Genomic DNA, 19197 nt, shown 5'->3' with positions numbered 1-19197 from the left:
GTTAAGAGGTAGTTTTGGCCTACTGCCTGTTGAAGTGGGGTGTTTGAAGCATCTCCTGGCTAAGAATCGACACTTCGATACTATTTTCTATTACTTTTGAATGAAATGAGTACATCATCACTCATATTCTAAAATGCTTGCAGTTTTTTTTTAAGGCTCACATAGTGTTTGTTGATTTCACAAAGTTGTCACCCAAATAGGATTGGGCTTCCCTTGTGGCTCAGTCAGTAAAGAATCTGCCTGCAGTGCAGATCTGGGTTCGATCCCTGGGTTGGGACGATCCCCTGGAGGAAATGGAAACCCACCCCAGTATGTCCTTACCTGGAAAATCTCATGGACAGAGGAGCCTGGTGGGCTGCAGTCCATGGGGTCGGAAAGAGCCAGGCACGACTGAGCAACTAACACTTACAAATAGGACTGACTTGAAGAGACGTTCTGAGTAAGAGCATAAACTCAAGAGTTAGAGGTCCTGGCTTTGAGTATTGCCTCCAACACTTATAAATTCCTACAAGCTTCCTCATCTACAAGCCACATCTTCCACATCTAAGAACAGCAACAAGTGTTGGGTTGCTGTGAGTTACCAAATGAGATCACTTGGTCTGGCTCACAATGAAGGTTTCAAAGGTTTTAGTTATTATTTAATAATCCTGATCAGGGTTTTCAGGTTACTATCTCATTATTTTTTGTTCACGAAGCAGGAAAGCAGGATCATTCTCAATTTATTGAAAAGAATTTTCCTACTCCAGATCATATTTTTACATTCTTCCCTTTCCCCATCATTCACACCTTCAAACCTACTGATTTACCATACAAATGAATCTTAAATGAGCTTTTTCTATTCAAATTTGACATGTTCATGTAGCAATATGGGTCACTAGTTAGGTAGTCACTTCTCTCCAATTTATTCAATCACTATTTATTGCATCAGGCCCTGGGAGAAGGCAGACAAAGCCTTTGCTTTAAAAAGGACTTCACTTCTACCAAGACAAGCAATAAGCAAATAAGCCAAGAGATAAATTCAAGCTTAACAGCACTTTGAAGGAAAACAATGGGATAGAGAGCACCAATTAGCAATACTTCGGCTAAGACCCAAAGGTGGGAAAGCCAGCCATGCAAAGTATTCCAGGGAAACTTCAAGTGGGAAAAGGATGGGTGCAAGTTAGCCAAGAGTTCCAAGAGGGTGAAAAGGGGGTAGGTACCTATCAGAAGCCTGAGAAGTGGAGTATTTCCTGCCCGATCAGTAAACCAGGATGTCACAGTGATGAGCGACTTTGGCCCTCCAAATGTGAATTTGAGCCCCTTAAGCAACCACGAAGAACAACACTTACGATCCAGCAGCCATCAGGCTGTAGCCAACTCCCTACAGTGAGCTTGAAAAAGGCAGGTTACTGGCCCCAGATAGCCCAGATGTGTATGTAAGGCATGATTTCAATGAGCCCAGACTCTTGCATTTCCCCATATATAGAAAAGCGCTAAATTCCTTGAGGTATCTGGTTTTAATTCACAGAAACACTTTTGACTTTCAGACTACCTGCTTTGTTGCAAACTTCTGTATAACCTGACTCCTCCACCCACCTCCTCCTAACAGTTCTGTCACTTGAGACGCTGTCTCCCAGGCTTGAAGTCCTAAAAATTCCCAACGAATGTAACATCTCTCAACTTTTAGGCAGTGGCTTTAAGTCGACAAGCCTTCAAAAGGCCTTTTAAGGCACTATTTATGTACAACTTTTAAATGCTTGGAGTTCAACAGATGTTTATACATCTGTAAACACCTTTCTTGAGCAATCTCCCCACACCCATCCCTAGTCTCAAGTTACCATTCATCTGCTGGCACTAGATTCCAGTTTCACATAAATGCATCCATACACAGTACCTGCTCTTCTGTGTCTGGCTGTCTGGCTTCTTTTGCTCAGCATGCCTGAGATTCATCCTCACTCCTGTCTTTTTTGGCTGCACCGTGCAGCTGTGGTACCCCAGTTCCCTGACCAGTCATCAAACCCGGGCCCTCTGCATTGCAAAGTAGAGTCTTAGCCTCTGAACTACTTGCAAGTCCCATCTGGTCGCTGTTATTAGTACTGTTCCTTTTTATTGCCAGCTAGGACTCGGTGGCTTCCCTGGTGGCTCAGATGGTAAAGAATCTGCCTGCAATGTGGGGGACCAGGGTTCAATCCCTGGGTCAGTAAGATCCCCTGGAGAAGAAAAGGGCATCCCACTCCAGTTTCTTGCCTGGAGAACTCCATGGACAGAGAAGCCTGGCAGGCTACAGTCCATAAAGTTGCAGAGTTGGACACAACTAACATTTTCAGTACTCAATGTGGATATGCCCATTTGTTTGTCAATTTAACAAAGGCTTGGTAAGTAAGGGCCAAAGTCCAGTCTGTTCTTAACAAGCTTAATGCAGCACGGATACATCGTAATGACAGTGGCCTTAAGGAGGCCAATGAAAGTGCTGTTACTAGTCCAGCTAGTTACGGTAGCTGAGACCAGGTGGCCGTGTGCTGGTTTGGTGTTGGGGAGTTGGACACACACACGTACATTCAAATTCCCAGCTCTAGGCTAGCAAGTTTGCAACTTTCTGAGCAGATCTCATCGGCAAAACTTCACTGGTTGTCTCAAGGGTAGCTGATGGAAAGGAACCCCTGGAGGGCAGTTAAGTGTTCTGCCTGCTGTTTAATCGTAAGCACTTAGATGCTTTGGGACAGAGAATTCATTTTCCACCTTTCCAAACCTAAGAATCAAAAAATTCAGGGAGTCTATAGAATATATTTTGGAGACAAAGATGAGAGAACTTTCAGCCTAAGAAAATAGGACAAATACAGCCTCAAGTCTTCAAGAGGATCAAGTAGCTCAGTGAGAAAAGTAGACCCTTAGCACAGATGCAGCTGTAAAATTTTCTCTAGATCAGCTCTTGGAACTTTCACAGCATTAAAATGGGATGTCTACTGCCAAGTTCATGAGTCAGGGAGCAACTGGTTCTTTTGTTAAGATCTGGCTAGAAGGTAGCCTTAGACTTTCTGCAGTAACTTTAACCCTGTATCTCCACAGCCCAGACCACTAACCTTTAATTTTGTGACTCTTAACCTTTTCTTAGATAATTTCAAACAAAAACAGCCCTATCCTGACAATGTATACACAACCCCCTCCCCATTAACGAAATAGCTTTTGTAAGTTTTACACAGGACTATAAACCTCATTTTATTATCATATGTATGATCCAGTAATTTGGACAGGTCTTGAATAGCCTCCCTTATTAACCTATTTTGTCCTCTGGTTCAGGTTTGAAGGTAACTGTAGAGTTCTCACCCATGACCTAAAGATATAAAAATGAAAAGGTATCAAAAAGAGAAGCTTCCTGCAGACAAGTGTTATCTTTGCCCTCCTAATACTCAAAAATGTTCTTTTTGCAAAGGGTCTGATCTGATCATCCAGGTTAGGTCTGCTATACAATATCAGCTCAGTATTAATGAACCATCAACTCCCACCCAGGCTGTGATCTCTAAATGCCACTTTTAAGATAAGGAACCAAAGCTCTGTGGAAGAGATAAAGGTCTGAGATAAAGAAAAAGTATTTAAACCTGAATTCAGTAGACATCATTAAAGTCTATAAACACTGGAGAGGGTGAGGAGAGAATTGGGCATTACTCAGCCATTTAAAAAAAAGAATGAAATAATGCCATTTGCACTAACATGGACCCAACTACAGATTACCATACTAAGTCAGAAAGAGAAAGACAAATGCCATGTAGCACTTCTATGTGGAATCTAAAATACAGCACAAATGGTCCTATCTGTGAAACAGAAGCAGAACAGCCGTGGTTGCTTGGAAGGCAGGTAGGGGAGGGATGGACTAGGAATTTGGTGTTAGAAAATGCAAAATACACATAGAATGTATAAACAAGGTCCTATATTTACTATATTCCTGGGATTAATCATAATGGAAACATGTTTTAAAAGAATTGTCTATATGTGTATAAACGCAATCATTCTGCTGTACAGCAGAGTAACAACATTCTAAATCAACTATACGTCAACAAAACATTTTTTTAAAGTTTTTCAAAATACTCAAGTTACAAAAAATTTGAATTCAGAACACTTGTTACTTTCAGGTACACTAAGACATCAACCATCATTCTCCAAATTGATAAATGAAAACATTAAATGTTTTTCAAAATTAGGTAGAGGCAGTACAATAGAGATTTAAAAGTAAAAAAATTAAGTTGTTTTCTATAGTTGGCTGCATGTACTCAGCTGTGTCTGACTCTGCGACCCCATGGACAAAGGAGCCCACCAAACTCTTGTCCATAGGATTTCCCTCAACTATACTTATTTTTAGCATTTATACCAATAATGATTTATGACCAATTTCACTGAGTAGTTTATACAGAACAAAGGGAAGTCAGTGTCTTTAAAAGAGATTTCCTAAGCCTGGGAGGAGCAGTAATTTAACTTCCAGATTACTATTATGTTTAATTGGCTGATATCTAATAGCACTATCAGACTTCTGAGGCACAGGGAATCTTTAATTCCTGTCCTTTCAAAAAAAAGCAGCCTTCTAGATCTGATTAGCTGTATTTAATAAGCTAAGAACAGAACAATAAGGCCAACTGCTTTCCCTCAGAATAAGCTAAGAACAGAACAATCAGTAAGGCCAATCGCTTTCCCTCAGAATGGCGGGAAGTTCTTTAGGTTCCCTGCCACAGAAGTGCCCATCAGGTAAACCAAATGTTCAACTTCTACACAACATAACTCAATAAAAATTTCAGACATTACTATCAGCAAGCATACTTCTACTTCTGAACATGTTAACTAATACCAGTAATTACCTAACACTCCTATAAACAGTAATAAAAAAACACTACACCAGCAATTTTTCAACATAGGATGGCTAAGTGATTTGGGATTTTACTATCAATTTAAAGCAGACCATCTTTTAAATCTGAAGTACCTAAACATCTTTTAAAATGGATGTGACTTCAGTAGAGAACACTGAACACTTACCATCTCATGCCTCCATTAAAATAAAGACAGAGAGGAGCTACAAGGGCAGACACGGCTTATTCGGATATAATTGAATAACTGATGAAGAAAATCACAACGTAAATGACTAGAAGAGAAACCTAACACTTGGAAACAGATTAGACAAGACAGTACTACCCCAGTATTTTTTCCCACCCTCCAAAATTAATCTACTCTGGAAAACTACCAAAAGCTAGTATCTTCAGACCTCCACCAAAATAATCTGGAACTAGAACCCAGTCATCAAGTACCACCCTTCTAATCAATATAAAATATAAAATTAATAGGCTGGGAGTGAGCGGGGTAATGAGTAAACAATGCATGGATAAGAAAGGTCTTTTTCAGACTCTAGATACTACATCGCAAGAACCAAGGAAGAACATTTGGAAATTAAAAAAAGAAAACACAAATTTGAAGACAGAAAATAAAGTCTCTCTCCAAGTTTAAACAAAAAGGAATGAGGATAAACAAAGAATCATACGGAAGGCCTAAGAATGGATGGGAGTTTAGTAGGAGGCTTAAACCTCCCAAGAAAACACCTGAGTCTCGAGACTAGACCCACAGTCCACCCAGGGTCCAGAAGACTGCAAGACATAAAACTCCAGAACAGCATCAATAAAGCAATCTTAGAAGCTATTGGAGGATACACGACGGCAAAACAGGTAGAAGGGGAATCCCGCCCTGTCATGCAACTGAATCTTGCTAAGACAGTTAAAGGGGTTCTAAGGATTAGTCCCAAAATGCTCTAGTGTAACCACTACATGCAATAAATTATCCTCCCCCAAGAATCTCAAATATGTTATGTACTATTTTGGATAAACTGAAAAGATAGCCACAGAAAGCATTTTCTGTTCCGGTTCACACAGGAGAAGCCAGGCTGAGAAGGCCGCTGCAGGCTATTTAACATGCCAGATTTTCTTTGGGAGTGAAAGGCTAGGTTGGGTGGTAGGAAGGTCTGAGGAACATTTGATTATGTAAATGTATTTCTTTAACAAAGTATAAAGAGGATAATAGAAAGAGAAACAGGGCTACTTTATTAAAATACTGAGTTTATTTCACATGTATATTTTTGTCTCCCCACCATTTCCATCTGTCTGACCACCACTACTACTATTCCTATCATAACATTCCATACATACTTAAAACCAAGCAAAGGGTGGAGTTCCATCTTTAAAAACTAAACAGGCATTTTGGACAACACATTCTTGGCAATGGAACGTGGACAACATTTATCAGACACGGTAGGGAAAGTTCTCACTCTGCATTATAAAAAGGACAGCCAGATATCAACTGTTACAGAAATGAAATAAGACGGAAAATTTTTAACAAACTGTTTAAACTATTTTCTTAAAGAGACTTCCTCCACTGCCAGAGATCTTGAATAGCCTGGAAAAAAAAAAAAAGAAATGTGGTTGAAAAACCACAACACTTCATAGACACCAATAAATTAAACTTCGTCTCTTTGTACAATTCAAAATAGCTATTTTTCATTCCACCACCAAAAAGGTTCACTCTAGTTAATTAATAACTGATTTCAAGGAAACTTATAATTTAATTTCAAATACTTCAATTTGAACATAAAATCTTATGATTCTTGTAGGCAAAGTCACTTTCATACTAATATACACTTAACAGCTTAGACATTTAGCTAAGGAAATCAAGACTAGTTTGGTCAATGTTGCCTCAATGCCACCTGCTTTAGAGCCAAATTCAGAGAAAAACATGCACCCATACATGGGACACATACTAAAAAATTACATTTACCTGAAATAAGCTATATAAATATACCAATTATAGCCTCCTTTATCTCTATGTATCTTAATAGTTCCTTGTTTTACAGAATTTGCTTACAAATTCCTTAGTTAGGCTTTTATCTTGGTACACTGGAAGTTTCTAGAGTGGTCACATCCAATTTTATTAATGAGAAGGCATATGAGGCAGTATATATAACATGTTCTGCCTTATTAGTTACTCAGACAAGCTCTTCCAGTTTAAACACATAAAACCATCTTCCATGACTTGTCTTTCCATTCCTAAAAACTAATACTGCAGTGCTTCAAATCAACAGGAACTGAATATCATGTCATTCTCTAATCATTAAGTTAAACACAAATATCAAACTATTTCATAGTATTTGAAAAAGTCAAAAGGTTATCAGATGTTCCCTGACCTGCTTTATAGAGAATACTGACCTCTGAATAATTCATGCTTCAACTTTGACCAAACATTGTTTGCACCTTTATACAAACATTCAGCAAAACTTTTATCTGCAATTATTTCCTCAAAAGGTAGTACATTTTCTTAAGTCTAATTCAAGAGTTTCTGCAAAAGGTTGCTATTTCTCAGGTCCCATCTAGATTTTATTAGCTTAATTCTCACAAACAACTCGAAAGAAAAACTGCACAAGCAATGGAAGGTATTTTATACACTGATTATTCGTATCTGCAACTATGCAATAAAAATGTGATGCCATCAGTGTTTTGGTAATTTCCATTAATAGTGAAGTGAGTTATATTTTTCATTATTACAGGATTTCATCTTGGCACTTCAAAATATGCTTTCAGTTTTGAAGTCAGAAAATACTTCTGATAGCAGTGAGTTCAGTCATTTCAGCTACAAGACTGGTATTATACTATTTGGAAGGCCTTTGCGATTTCAACTCTTATCTTCATGTGCATTTTTCTTAATCAAAAATTGTATTTTACCACTTCCTTTGGTATTAAATTATGTATTTCTTATGCTTACCAGTTACAGATGATAATTTATATATCTCACTTGCCATGATTTTCAACACTGAATTAATAATTATCTACTGCACCATTTTAAAAGGGCTTTTATTTTTACTAAAATGCCCGCTATTCAGAATATACACTGGCATTCTGGAATTCAAATATACATAAAGACAGAATAGCAACCAAAAGAATCAAAAAGATTCAATCTGATTATCTCAAGGCCATGGCAATGAAGGCTCAACTCACGTAAAGTGTTGCCATTAAGTGATCTAAGTACTAAATATTATGGCAGAAAAAGAGCTCTATTAACAAATTTCTTAATTTACCGAATAAAGCTGAACACAGGAGATTTAGGGAGTCCTGACAAAAACAACACAGACCATGTCCTGTATGTACACAATGCCTAGCAACCCTAACAGCTTTTACATTTTCCTTTACAACCTGAGTCGTCAACCAGATGACAGTAAAAATAAATGCATGATTTTTCTTTTACTGAGAAAATACCTTTATATTAAGAAATACAAAATCTAAATCAATATATTGAGTACAATTTGGCTTCCTGCTTCCAGATTTTACACTTAGGTCTATTTCAGCAACATGTACTTCCCATAACATCTATGGAGAAAATCATCTCTGCCAACTCGTAAGAAAGCAAAAAGACCAGACTGCCCCAAGGAGCCAAACGGAGCAGCAAGGAAAACCACAGCTCATTCCTTAGCCAACACAGTACCAAAAGCAAACCGAGTTCAGTAACCAAGAAATAATTTACCAACTATATAAAAGCTGGGAAAAATGCACTAAAAAAGTTATCTTTTCAGTTTTTGCCAACTAAATTCTTAAGAGTTTCCATGTATTTAATCTGAAGTGTTGTCTGTGGTTAGGAACCTTTTAAAAGAAGCCAATACCTAAAGAGACTAAACAACCATAATAAATCACAATAAAAATTCTGGATTTGGTCATGTCTCCAGAAAGTTCAGTTACCTCCTGGTCAGTCATCCGGAAACAATTCTTCACATAATTGATAAACTTGGCTTCCACTTTGGGAAGGGAACCACCCTATGGAGACAAAAGCATTAAGGCTAAGTATAGAAGCATTTTTTGAGGGAGATCATTATGAAATTCCTCAAAGATTTGCGTGCTATTTATTACATGGGATTATTTGTGATCATTCCTTGTCCTTTCAAATCTTTTAATACTGAATAAATCCTTTTTTAAAAAAGCCTAGAAAGACACTTGCAGAGCGTATTAGGACCTAGGTCTTCCATACAGAATAAGTTTCGGACTTCCACCCACCCACTCCCAGCCACTCTAAAAACATACAGCCCCTGTGAGTATCATACACAAGTGACAACAGCTGTTAACCTGAAATCTTCTGTGCAGTTTAGAAAGATAAAGGAGTTTCAGGTGCGGTGAATTCTTAACTGCCTCATCACCTATAAAATAAACCTCACTTTAATTTACACTTTTAAATTACTGCCACATCTGTTATTTGATTCAAATATTTATTGAGCAGCTAGGGAAATACATGGTCAGAGGTGAGGCAACTGCACAAATAGAAAGCAAAGTATAAGGTTCACTGAATCACAGCAGGCAAAGTGTTTTAGGAGATCAATTGATTGCTTCCAGCCTGGAAGGGGTGTTGGAAGGGGTGTGGGTGGGCGGCCAATCAGGAAAGGGGATTGAGATTAAAATAGAAGACTTCAGTCTGGATTGTTGATGATACTCAGTTTGGACTATATGTGTCTCTCCTTTTCCTCTCCCCATCTTTGGGCTTAATTTATCAGTAGTGCCCAGGGCTGTTCAATGAGCCTGCAATTAAACCAAGGAGATAGGACCATATTAAAATTGAGGGGGAGGATATCTAAATTGTCAGTCTAGCACTGTATGCAAAGGATAAAAACACAGCAGTGATACCAGGAAGGCTAAAAGGTTTACAGCAGTACTGAAACAAAGTCAAGAAATACATTCTGGTTCTAAAATGTTAGTTTTCCAACTGACTCATAACTGCATAAGGAAAGGAAATCTACCGAAGCCTTGCAGAACCTAGAAGGCATAGAGAAATCAAGGGAAAAGGAGTCATTAACTTTTCCTCTCAATTCTACATTTATTTTCAATAACTGAGGTCTAAGAATATTAATATTGTTCATAGAATTTTAAAGGTTCCTCTCAAATGTTTCAAGGCATTTAAATCAATTACGCCATACTCCAGAGTTCACTAAACTCCATGAAATGTAGATTCGCCCAACTCCAAATCAAGCAAGTAGAACAAAAGCTAATCTTTTTCTCACATGTGGCCACTATTTAAGACAAAAGATAACTAAATGTAAACATGTTTGTCATTCAAATATTCAAGTATCATATGTACTGACTGGTGACACCTTGGTGCAAAAGGCAAAAAGAAATAATTCATTTGTTGAAGAATGTTTCTGACTAGTCAAAAGTGAGTAATTGAAAAAAAAAAAAAAAAAACAGTAACAGCCAGACTACATTCCCAGCTGTTCGCAATTTTAGAAGACTCATACGCCCTCTGCTGGTACTGTGGCATGTTATGAACAGAACAGGAATGGGACATGGTCTAATTTAACATCTAAAGTCAGAATATATCTTACAATCAACTTACTTGTATTTCTTTTATAATGGAAAATAAAGCATATGTAAATTTAAATATACAAAAAAAAAAATCACCAGAGATTATAAACTAGTAAGCCATTTTTGAGAAAATTTCACACCACAAAAGGGCAGGTATATTAGGATTAAAAAATGAGAAACAGTTGTGTTCGAATCCCCAGAAAGTTTAAGGAATATTATTTTACTCACTTTTTCTATACTTGCTTGCATTTTTGCTTTAATGTCTTCTACAGAGCTAGGTCCTTTAGGTGTTTTCGGTGTTTTTTCCTGTTTTTTGAAGGATTCTTGACCCTGGAAGAAAAAGTAAATTTCAACACAGTATCTGGATTTTCTCAATAAATAAAATTCTTAAATCCTTTACTGTAAAAAAGTGTGTATACACCAGAGTTGAGTTACCAGTATAAATTATTTCATCTGAACAATTATTTTTGCCCTTAAATTATTCCTTACGAAACGAATAAGAAACTAGAAGGCACCCAAGAATGAATAGAAGGTATTACAGTTTTATGCCTGGGGCCCATTCCACAGAACTTAAGAGAAAATCTCCCAATATGCAGCCAGCTGTGAGAAACTGCCTTATGTGATAAATATACCTTTTATATATAAGCAAGAACCCTTAAAAAACACAGTATCACAGAAATCTTTGTTGGCTTTCTCCCTTCTGAGAAAGCCAGCCGCAATATACAGTTGACCTGTGAATGTCAACAGATGACCCCAGCACTCAGCACGGTCAGAAATATGCGTATTACTAGCTTACTGTCAGCCCTCCACACCTGCGATCCCTCTGCGTCCAGGCTGAACCAACCACGGGTGTGCACTACTGTAGTGTTTACCACTTAAATCCGTGATAAATGGACCCATGCGGTTTAAAACTGTTGTTCAAGGGTCAACTGTCCAGTATAGGATGAATGCCAACAAAATAAGCACATTTTAGCTCTCTTGACACCCTAAAGTCCTTCTCCAAAGACCTACCAAATTTTATGAGAGCAGTAGAACCTAACTACTTCAATGAAGCTTGCATCAGTATGTATGTTACCACTTACTTTTGATCTTGGTGTTGACGGTTTTGAGTCTTTTCCATTTTGGTTCGATTTTTGTGCATTTTTGGCTGGAGTATCTCGTACAGACTGCAATTAATTAAATTCATCACATTAATCTTAATCAATGCCCCTCCCTTCAGAACAAACTTACTGCAAATTAAACTGCCCAAACCATGTAAAAGCAGCAGTCGGGTTAAGATAAAATAATCATTTTCACAAAAGGGCTAATGGGGAGAAGGCTACTATTACACAAAGAAAACAAGTTAATTCTTCACTATTAGGAATGTTTCCAAAATAGCCCTACTCAAGAGCAATTTTAAGTAGGAGATCAACATCTTCTATGACAACTTTTGATAACCATCAAACAATGGCATCAAAAAATCCCCACCTTTTGTTATTAACTATTTCAAACAATCTTAAATTACTGTATCTTACTTACTTTCTTTACTGGAGCTTTTTCTTCAACTTCCTCATCAAAATCGTCATCATCATCACTACAAATGAAGTAAGTGCTTATTACTTATTCAATGTACTCAACAAATCTAGAAAGCTTATCTAGAAAGTGGATGAACCTACAAGTTTAGTCAATCAAAGCAAATCAAACTTTTGAGGGTCGACAAAAGAACTAAAAGCACAATCCTTAAGGCAAATCCTGTCAAACGCAGCACATGGATGAACCTTACGGACATTACACTCAGTGAGACAGTCAAGACAGTCACAAGACAAATACTCTGTGATTCCACTAATTTGAGGTTTACCTAAAGCAATCACTCTACAGAAACCAAAAGATGGGTGGCTGCCAGGGGAAAGGTGGAAATGGGGACTTTTTATTCAGCGGTTACAGTTTTTAGTATTACAAGATGAGCTGAAGCTGTTAAACAAAATGTCATTGTGATTAAAACTACTAAACTGCACACTTAAAATAGTTAAGATGGTAGAGTGTTATTTTTTACAACTGAAAACAGATTTTGAAAAATGAAAATAGGGTTAAAGAAATTAAAATAGCAACATCCCACATTCATGGACCAGTAAATACTAAGATGGCAACTCCCCAAATTAATTTACAGATTTAACACAATCCCTAAAAGAATCCTAGGTGGCTTCTCCATAGAAACTGATCTTAAAACTAACATTGAAGCTCAAGGAAGCCAAAATGAACCTGACAAAGAACAATGTTGAAGCATTCATGTTAAGTAATTACAAACTAAGGTATAAAAAGCACAAAGCAACAGAAATCAGAATGTTTTACTAGTGGTAGGACAGACATGGAGCTGAAGGGTCCAGAAGCAAAACTATGTAAGCACAGTTAACTATTTTCAAAAAGGGGGGAAAGACCAGTCAGTGGGGTAAGACCTTTCACGAATGGTGCTAGGACTGCTGGGTATTCACAGTAACTGGCCCCTGCCTTACAGTACATACAAAATTCAAAATGGATAAAAGATCAAACATGGGCCAAAACTATAAAACTGGAATGGTTTCTTAGGTTTGACACCAAAATCACAAATAATAAAATTAACTGGACTTCATGAAAGTAAAAAACTTGTCTGTAAAGGACTGTCACACAGAGAAGACAATACATGGGATGGGAGAAAACATTTGTAAATTCTAAGGGATTGTTTCCAAAACATACAAAAGTTCTTATAGCTCAATAATATAAAACAAGTACTGGCACAGCTACAAAGGTGAATCTTAAAAATATTGAGGCTCAGTGAAACCAACCAGCAGAAAAGGGCACATATTATGATTCTACTTATATGAAATATCCAAAACAGACAAATCTAAAAAAAAAAAAGTGTATTAGTGGTTGACTAGAGCTGGAGAAAATGAGGGGTTATACCATCCTGAGGTGATGAAATGTTCTGAAACTGGCTGCCCAACTGGGCATATACCATAAACTACCGAATTGTACACTCTAAATGTGCAAACTAGGGGGTGGGGGGTGGAATCCAATTATTAGAGAAGTCCACAAGTCTGAAACAGGAAATAGTGGAATTGCTTGAAATTTTAATTACCTCACAAACTGCGTATTATATATATAGTCTCAAAAATAAGACTACTTTATCTACGTTCAACCAAAGAAACACCTCTTTTCCAATACCAGAGAAAAACATCTGCTGTGTTAACTGCATGAAGTACCATTTTACACTAAAAGCATATAAAATCTTTTAAGTGACTTTTATCAGTGATTTTTATCAATTTAGGCCCTAGCACACAAAAACTACATGGGCTACCCCATAATGAAAAGTAAGATGACAATGATTTGTCTACAGCTACTACCAGTACTGTAAGCAGTTTCACTTATCAGAATATTGCCTAATAAAACAGGTGGAGACAGTGTTTTTTTCTGGAGAACCCCACTTTTCCCATTGCCACCTCAATGCAGAACCAGAACAGTCTCCACCACCCGCTCACTTGACCTGGCTCCTGTGGGAAAACCCAAAACTTGGAAGTACAGCCCAAGGAGCATCAGGACCCAGCCCTAAGCACGGGCCACTTGGAGAATGGCCACTCTTGCCCAACCTGGGCCCCTGGTTGACCAGGCTTGAGTACCTAACACTTTCCGGGCCCCAAAAACTGTCCTTAGAGTAGTGTTACCCGTTACAGTTCCCTGGGCCTTTAAAAGTTTAACTTTTAAACTTTTTATACTGGAATATAGTTAACAGTGTTGTGTTGGCCATATTAAACTTTTAATGTACTAAATGGTCTTCAGCTTTTCTTGCTTACATCAACAGCAAGTCAACCAACCCCACACCATACCCTTTCCACCCCCAAAACAGGACCCATTGATCACTGTCTCCTAACCAACAGAATCTAAAACTTAGTACCCTCAATGGATCTATTAACTGCCTCTACTTACTCATGTATCTGACTATATACTTTTTCCCCCTTTTACTAAAAATCTTCCTGATTTGGACCTGGTTACCATCTACACTATTCATTCCTCCCTGATCAACTAACTAAGGAAAACTTAAAGGAGACATGGAAGACAAGAAGACCAACTACTTACACGGTAGTTACATCAGGAATTACCCCTTTTAAAGACAGGAAGTCCTGAAAGCCCAAGAATAATCAAGTAACAACAAACACCAACTATACTGTGTTTGTTGTGTGATATGCAGGTAACTTAGAACTTAAGCATTTAATTTAAAATTTCCTATTTTCTGCTTTCATTATCATGCTCAAAGACCTTTTTAAATAACTACCAGCTTGGCTAGTTGAGGTTACTGAAAATCTGATTTGCAGATATAATTTTTCATTAGTGCATGTTCTCTCAGGGTCTGTCTTAGATTCCAATTTCAGTTGGTTTCAGTATATATGCATCAACATGAGAACTCAAGAACAAAGCTGACAGGCAATTAAACATACAATAGTAACAAGTTTTTATATTGCTATTAGGAAAGACTGATTATGACTAGCATTTTATTCCATAGCATGTTTGTAACTTTACCATAGTCCAACCTAGTTAACAAACATATCAAATGTTTACAATCATTAAACTCTCCAATAAAACCCTTCTCCCTTTTAGAATCTAATTCTCTCCTAAGGACCAGACAACCATGGGCCAAAATACTTTATGGAGAAAAAAAATCATCATGTGACAACTTACAAAATGTATACAGCTGGAGCTATTCAGATTCTTTTTAGGCCTAACCCATTTATTACTGTACAATAATAAAATACAGCAGACTCAGCATATAGTAATGTATCCACTAAATCCTCCTCAGGGAAAAAAAAGGAACCTAGTCAAATATATTTAGAAAATGCTACATACCTCATCCTTTAACACAAACTGACAACCACTGACCATTCACCTCTTGTGTAGAACAGTTACTTAATCCCACATGATTTTGATAAATGGTTTTCATAACCACTCCCATACGACTAGGTCAAGTTTCTAAGGGCTTACTACTTACTCTTCATCATCATCATCATCGTCATCGTCGTCATCATCTTCATCTTCATCAGCAGCAAGCTTCACTTTTTTCTTTAAAAAACAATTGGACATACACTCATAAGTGTTTATCCAAACTACTGAACTAAAGGAAAGAATACATTCTGTGTAGTAAATTACATCCATACCTGGGGAACCTTGCTACCACTTCCAGGGGCAGAACGCTTTCCAGATATACTCAGGAGTTTCACCTCCTCCTCCTCCTCTTCTTCTGACTCTGCATCTTCCTCCACGGCTAAAATAAATTTCTTTATTAGCCACTACTAAAACTCAACAGCAAGAACTCAGGGAAAAAAACACTGCTTTTCTAGTTATAAATTACTAGGTTCCCACTTGAACCTATTACAGACAGTAGCACCAGAACTAAACATACTTTATAAAGTCCAAATTGGGAACAAAGCAACTGCATTAAAAAGAATAAATAGTGTAACATACCTACTAAGTGCTGTCCACTGATATGCACAGGCCCTGAACCACACTTCAACCGTAAGACCACAGGTGGTGTAATTTCAAAGCCCCCAAGAGAAACCTAAAAAGAAATTATAAACCATTAAATATTGTGGGAAAAAAATAAAAGGTTACATGTTTGGTATGAAATCTGTTCATAACTTTAAAATGTTTCTGAACAAGCAAACCCATCAGCCAAATGAACAAATCAATGAGCCTGTTTTTTCATGAACAAGCAGCTACCATCATGTTCAAGAGTTATCAGTCACCCCAGTGACAGAAGAGTAACCTAAATGATATCCACCTTAATGTGGCAGAATTGGAATAAAATCTAATCAGACAAAATTAGACTAAAAGTCCTAACGCGCCCTTACCGTTGGCTGTACAGACATTTTCAAAGTTGCCAGTGTTACTTTAATTGGACTGCCTTCATAATTCATCGCCTCTGCTTCAACAACGTGTAACTCATCCTTTGCTCCAGCCCCTAAACTGACCTGTAAAGAGAAAAACAGTGCTTCAGCTTTCTATAAGCCCCTCAAGCTAGTTGTTTTTAAAAGCAGACAATTACAACCTTTCATTATTACCACTGACCAGAGAAACTGACTTGGGCACAATGCTGTCTTCAAGTTTTATGTGACTAAGATTCAGTAAATCTAAACAGAAAAACACATTTGATAACACAGATATTTATGTCATCACACATGCAAAGTATAAGTCACCTAACACTTACTAGACACTTACAAGTTAGGTTTAGGCTGTCTGTGGGGAACAAAGTAATATCTGTATCTATCACTCTCTTAAAAGGCTTTTTAATCCAACTGAAGAAGCGAAGTACACAAATAAGCAAAGCTGAACAGTGTGACTGGACTTTACAATTGCCAAGTAAGTGGTAAATAGGCCAAGTTTCCTGTCACACACATTTAGAAAATCAAGTATGTACAATAACTCAGAAAAACACTATTATAAAGTATTAAGGCACACTTAAGTAATAACAACTAAGAGGCTGAAATCAAGAAAGGTTATGTAATTTATTTTTAAAAGTTTAAGTACCGTTCTTAAAGATAACTGGTGCTCATTTTCATCATTATCCACCTTGAAGTGATAATCTCTGTCAGCCTTTAGTTCACAACCTGTAAATTAAGAACAAAACCAACTGTAACAAGGAGAAAAATAACACTGAAACTTCAGTGTGTGTAACTAAAGAATTAACTTATAAAGGAATTTTTACTATTCTAGCTACCAAAAGGGAAGAGGTACCACTCCCTGGATTTCTTGAACACAAGTTTATCAACATCAAACAAAATCCATACAGAGCGTTATAAATTTCACTTTCCCCCTACACTATTTAATTCTCAACTACATAGTCTCAGAAATAGGATCAAAAATTTAGTAAAGCTGGAATTGAAACCCATCCTAACAATGCTGATAAAATCCCACTATTTAAAAAAGTTGATTACCTACCAAAATTCCCAAGAAAAGTGCCAACCAAATTTAGAAGTGCCAAGAGTTACACAAACACCTACATCCACAGCTTGTATTTGTAGCATAAAAACTACAAATGTAGAATTAAACTCCTTATAGGGGTCAACATTCCACTTTTGAGGTGTCAGAAATTATGTACATTAAATTCTGCTTAGAAGTTAAAACATGGAAATATGTTAAGGATATTTCCAATAGAGTTTACATAAAAATTTTGATAGAAATAGATCCGAAAAGCTAGTTTTTCAAAATGCTAGGAATAAAAGCCTTAACGTATATAGTGCATGTTACTACTACCATTCATGAATAGGCAGTTATTTGAAATACCATCAGAATTAAATAATTACCATCTAATAGTTACTGGAAGAGATGCCTCAAAGCCTGACACAAGGAAATGGCTTCAACAATTAAGTTTAGTGAGACTGAAAAACCAAGACCCTTAGTATGCTACACTGTGCATGAGAGGGAAATACCCAAAACCTTACAGAAGGCTGCCTTCGCTGGTCTCCCTCTACCGCCCCAAATCATTTGTAATGCAATAGTTCTGGAAGCAAGGGTCGTCTAATTTTCCTTAAGCCGCTTCTAAGTTCAGTACCACATCTGTAAAGTGGGCGCGGTGAAATTAGAAAAATGATTCTCTCAACGAGTACTACCAACATAGATGTTAAGCACTGAACAAAGACCTCCAGAGTCCTGGCGGTACCAACCACTTCACCTAACATTTCCCGCCCACCAGCCTCAATTAAGCCCTGAGTCGCCTGGCTCGGGGGCGACAAGACACCAGAAAGCCCCGGATGTAGCTCCCACACCCCCTCCTCCCAACCACGTGGCAACCACGTGCTCCCCGCGGTCGCGGCCTCCTCAAGCCCGGCCGGGCCGCGCCTCCCCTCCCCGTGCAACCGGCCGAGGCAACGGGACCGAGTCTTGGCCCCACAGCTCCTGACCCTGAGGCCCGATGACAACGCCATGCTCAATCCATCTTCTCGTTAGGAAAGGAGGCTCAGGCCTCACACCCCGAAAGCACACAACCTCCTGCACCACAAACCCGGAGACCAGCATCAGGCACCCGCCCGGAATCAGAAGCCTATCAACTCACAAAGCCCCCAGAATAACTGTAGCCGGAGTTCTACCATGCCAGCTAACGCCAAACTCTCAACCGGTCGCTCCCAAGTTACTTCAGGCCCTAGGCCCCGACCGCTCATGCCCCAGCCTTCAGGCCGCTCCTCCTTCCCACCCTCTCCGTGCTGCCGGCTCGACTCTCCTGGATCCCCATCCCTCAGGCTGAAGGATCCTGGCAGCTCGCTTCCGACTCCCTCAGACCTCCAGCCTGCTTAATTTTCTCCGCCAACCCAGGCCTCAACATGATTCCACCCCCCCATCAAAGCCTCCAGGCCCTCCGCGGCCTCGCTCCAAGCCCCCAGCAGTTACCGAAAAGATAGTTCTGGGGCCTCAAGGGGCTCATGTCCATGTCCATTGAATCCTCCATGGGTTGGCTGCACGCACTTATGTGGGAGAGAAGCCGGACGGAATTAAACGACTACTATTGGAACCAGCAGCCGCGCAGGACGGAATCACACCAGGGAAAGGACGCGGGCTCCCCGCGTACATATATAGCACCCAGGAGATCTCGCGAGAGTTCCTCAAGTCCCGTTTCCGCGCGCGTGCTCCGATGCACCCGCCCCTCCCGGTCGCTCTCGCGCGCAAGCGCTCTTCAACTTCACTCCTTTCTACCTCGCCCCCCACCTCCTTCAGGTACTCCGCGGGCTCCCACCGAGCAGGCGCACTTGTACCCCGGCCCCACCCCTCCGCAGCAGCTGCGGCCGGTGCGCAGGCGTGCTTCCCCGGGTAGTGCGCGATCCCCTCCTTCAAGCCTTCCACGTCCTCTCCCGCTCTGGCGCGCGGG

General features: G+C 38.9%; 1 protein-coding gene across 3 annotated transcripts; it reads right to left on the bottom strand.

The window, feature by feature from the left end:
- Positions 1-6045: 6045 nt before the first annotated feature.
- NPM1 (nucleophosmin 1) lies at positions 6046-18888 on the bottom strand. Of its 3 annotated transcripts, XM_005905095.3 has the most exons (11): positions 18723-18888; positions 16866-16945; positions 16190-16309; positions 15804-15897; positions 15497-15603; positions 15331-15401; positions 11856-11910; positions 11420-11503; positions 10566-10667; positions 8730-8804; positions 6046-6402 (listed from the first exon to the last, which is right to left on the bottom strand). In XM_005905095.3, exons 1-11 carry the CDS (start codon positions 18778-18780, stop codon positions 6364-6366), a joined length of 885 nt encoding a protein of 294 aa, XP_005905157.1. In that variant the 5' UTR covers positions 18781-18888; the 3' UTR covers positions 6046-6363. The 3 variants fall into 3 exon arrangements, with proteins under 3 accessions (XP_005905157.1, XP_070213512.1, XP_070213511.1); XM_070357411.1 differs by lacking the exons at positions 16866-16945; positions 18723-18888 and adding an exon at positions 16407-16429; XM_070357410.1 differs by lacking the exons at positions 6046-6402; positions 8730-8804 and adding an exon at positions 9168-9557.
- Between the last annotated feature and the right edge of the window lie 309 nt (positions 18889-19197).

This window comes from Bos mutus, chromosome 20 (assembly GCF_027580195.1).
Source record: "Bos mutus isolate GX-2022 chromosome 20, NWIPB_WYAK_1.1, whole genome shotgun sequence".
NCBI lineage: Eukaryota > Metazoa > Chordata > Mammalia > Artiodactyla > Bovidae > Bos > Bos mutus.
The sequence above is the reverse complement of the archived record's forward strand: the minus strand, read 5'-3'. Positions and strand labels throughout refer to the sequence as shown.

Excerpts from the sequence above, each read along its gene's own strand:
- NPM1 (XM_005905095.3), bottom strand. The coding sequence starts at position 18,780 with ATGGAGGATTCAATGGACATGGACATGAGCCCCTTGAGGCCCCAGAAC. Across the intron at positions 15,604-15,803 it reads CAGTGGACAGCACTTAGTAG|CCGTGGAGGAAGATGCAGAG; the intron begins GTATGTTACACT and ends AATTTATTTTAG. Across the intron at positions 11,911-15,330 it reads GATGATGATGATGATGAAGA|TGATGATGATGACGATTTTG; the intron begins GTAAGTAGTAAG and ends CTTCATTTGTAG.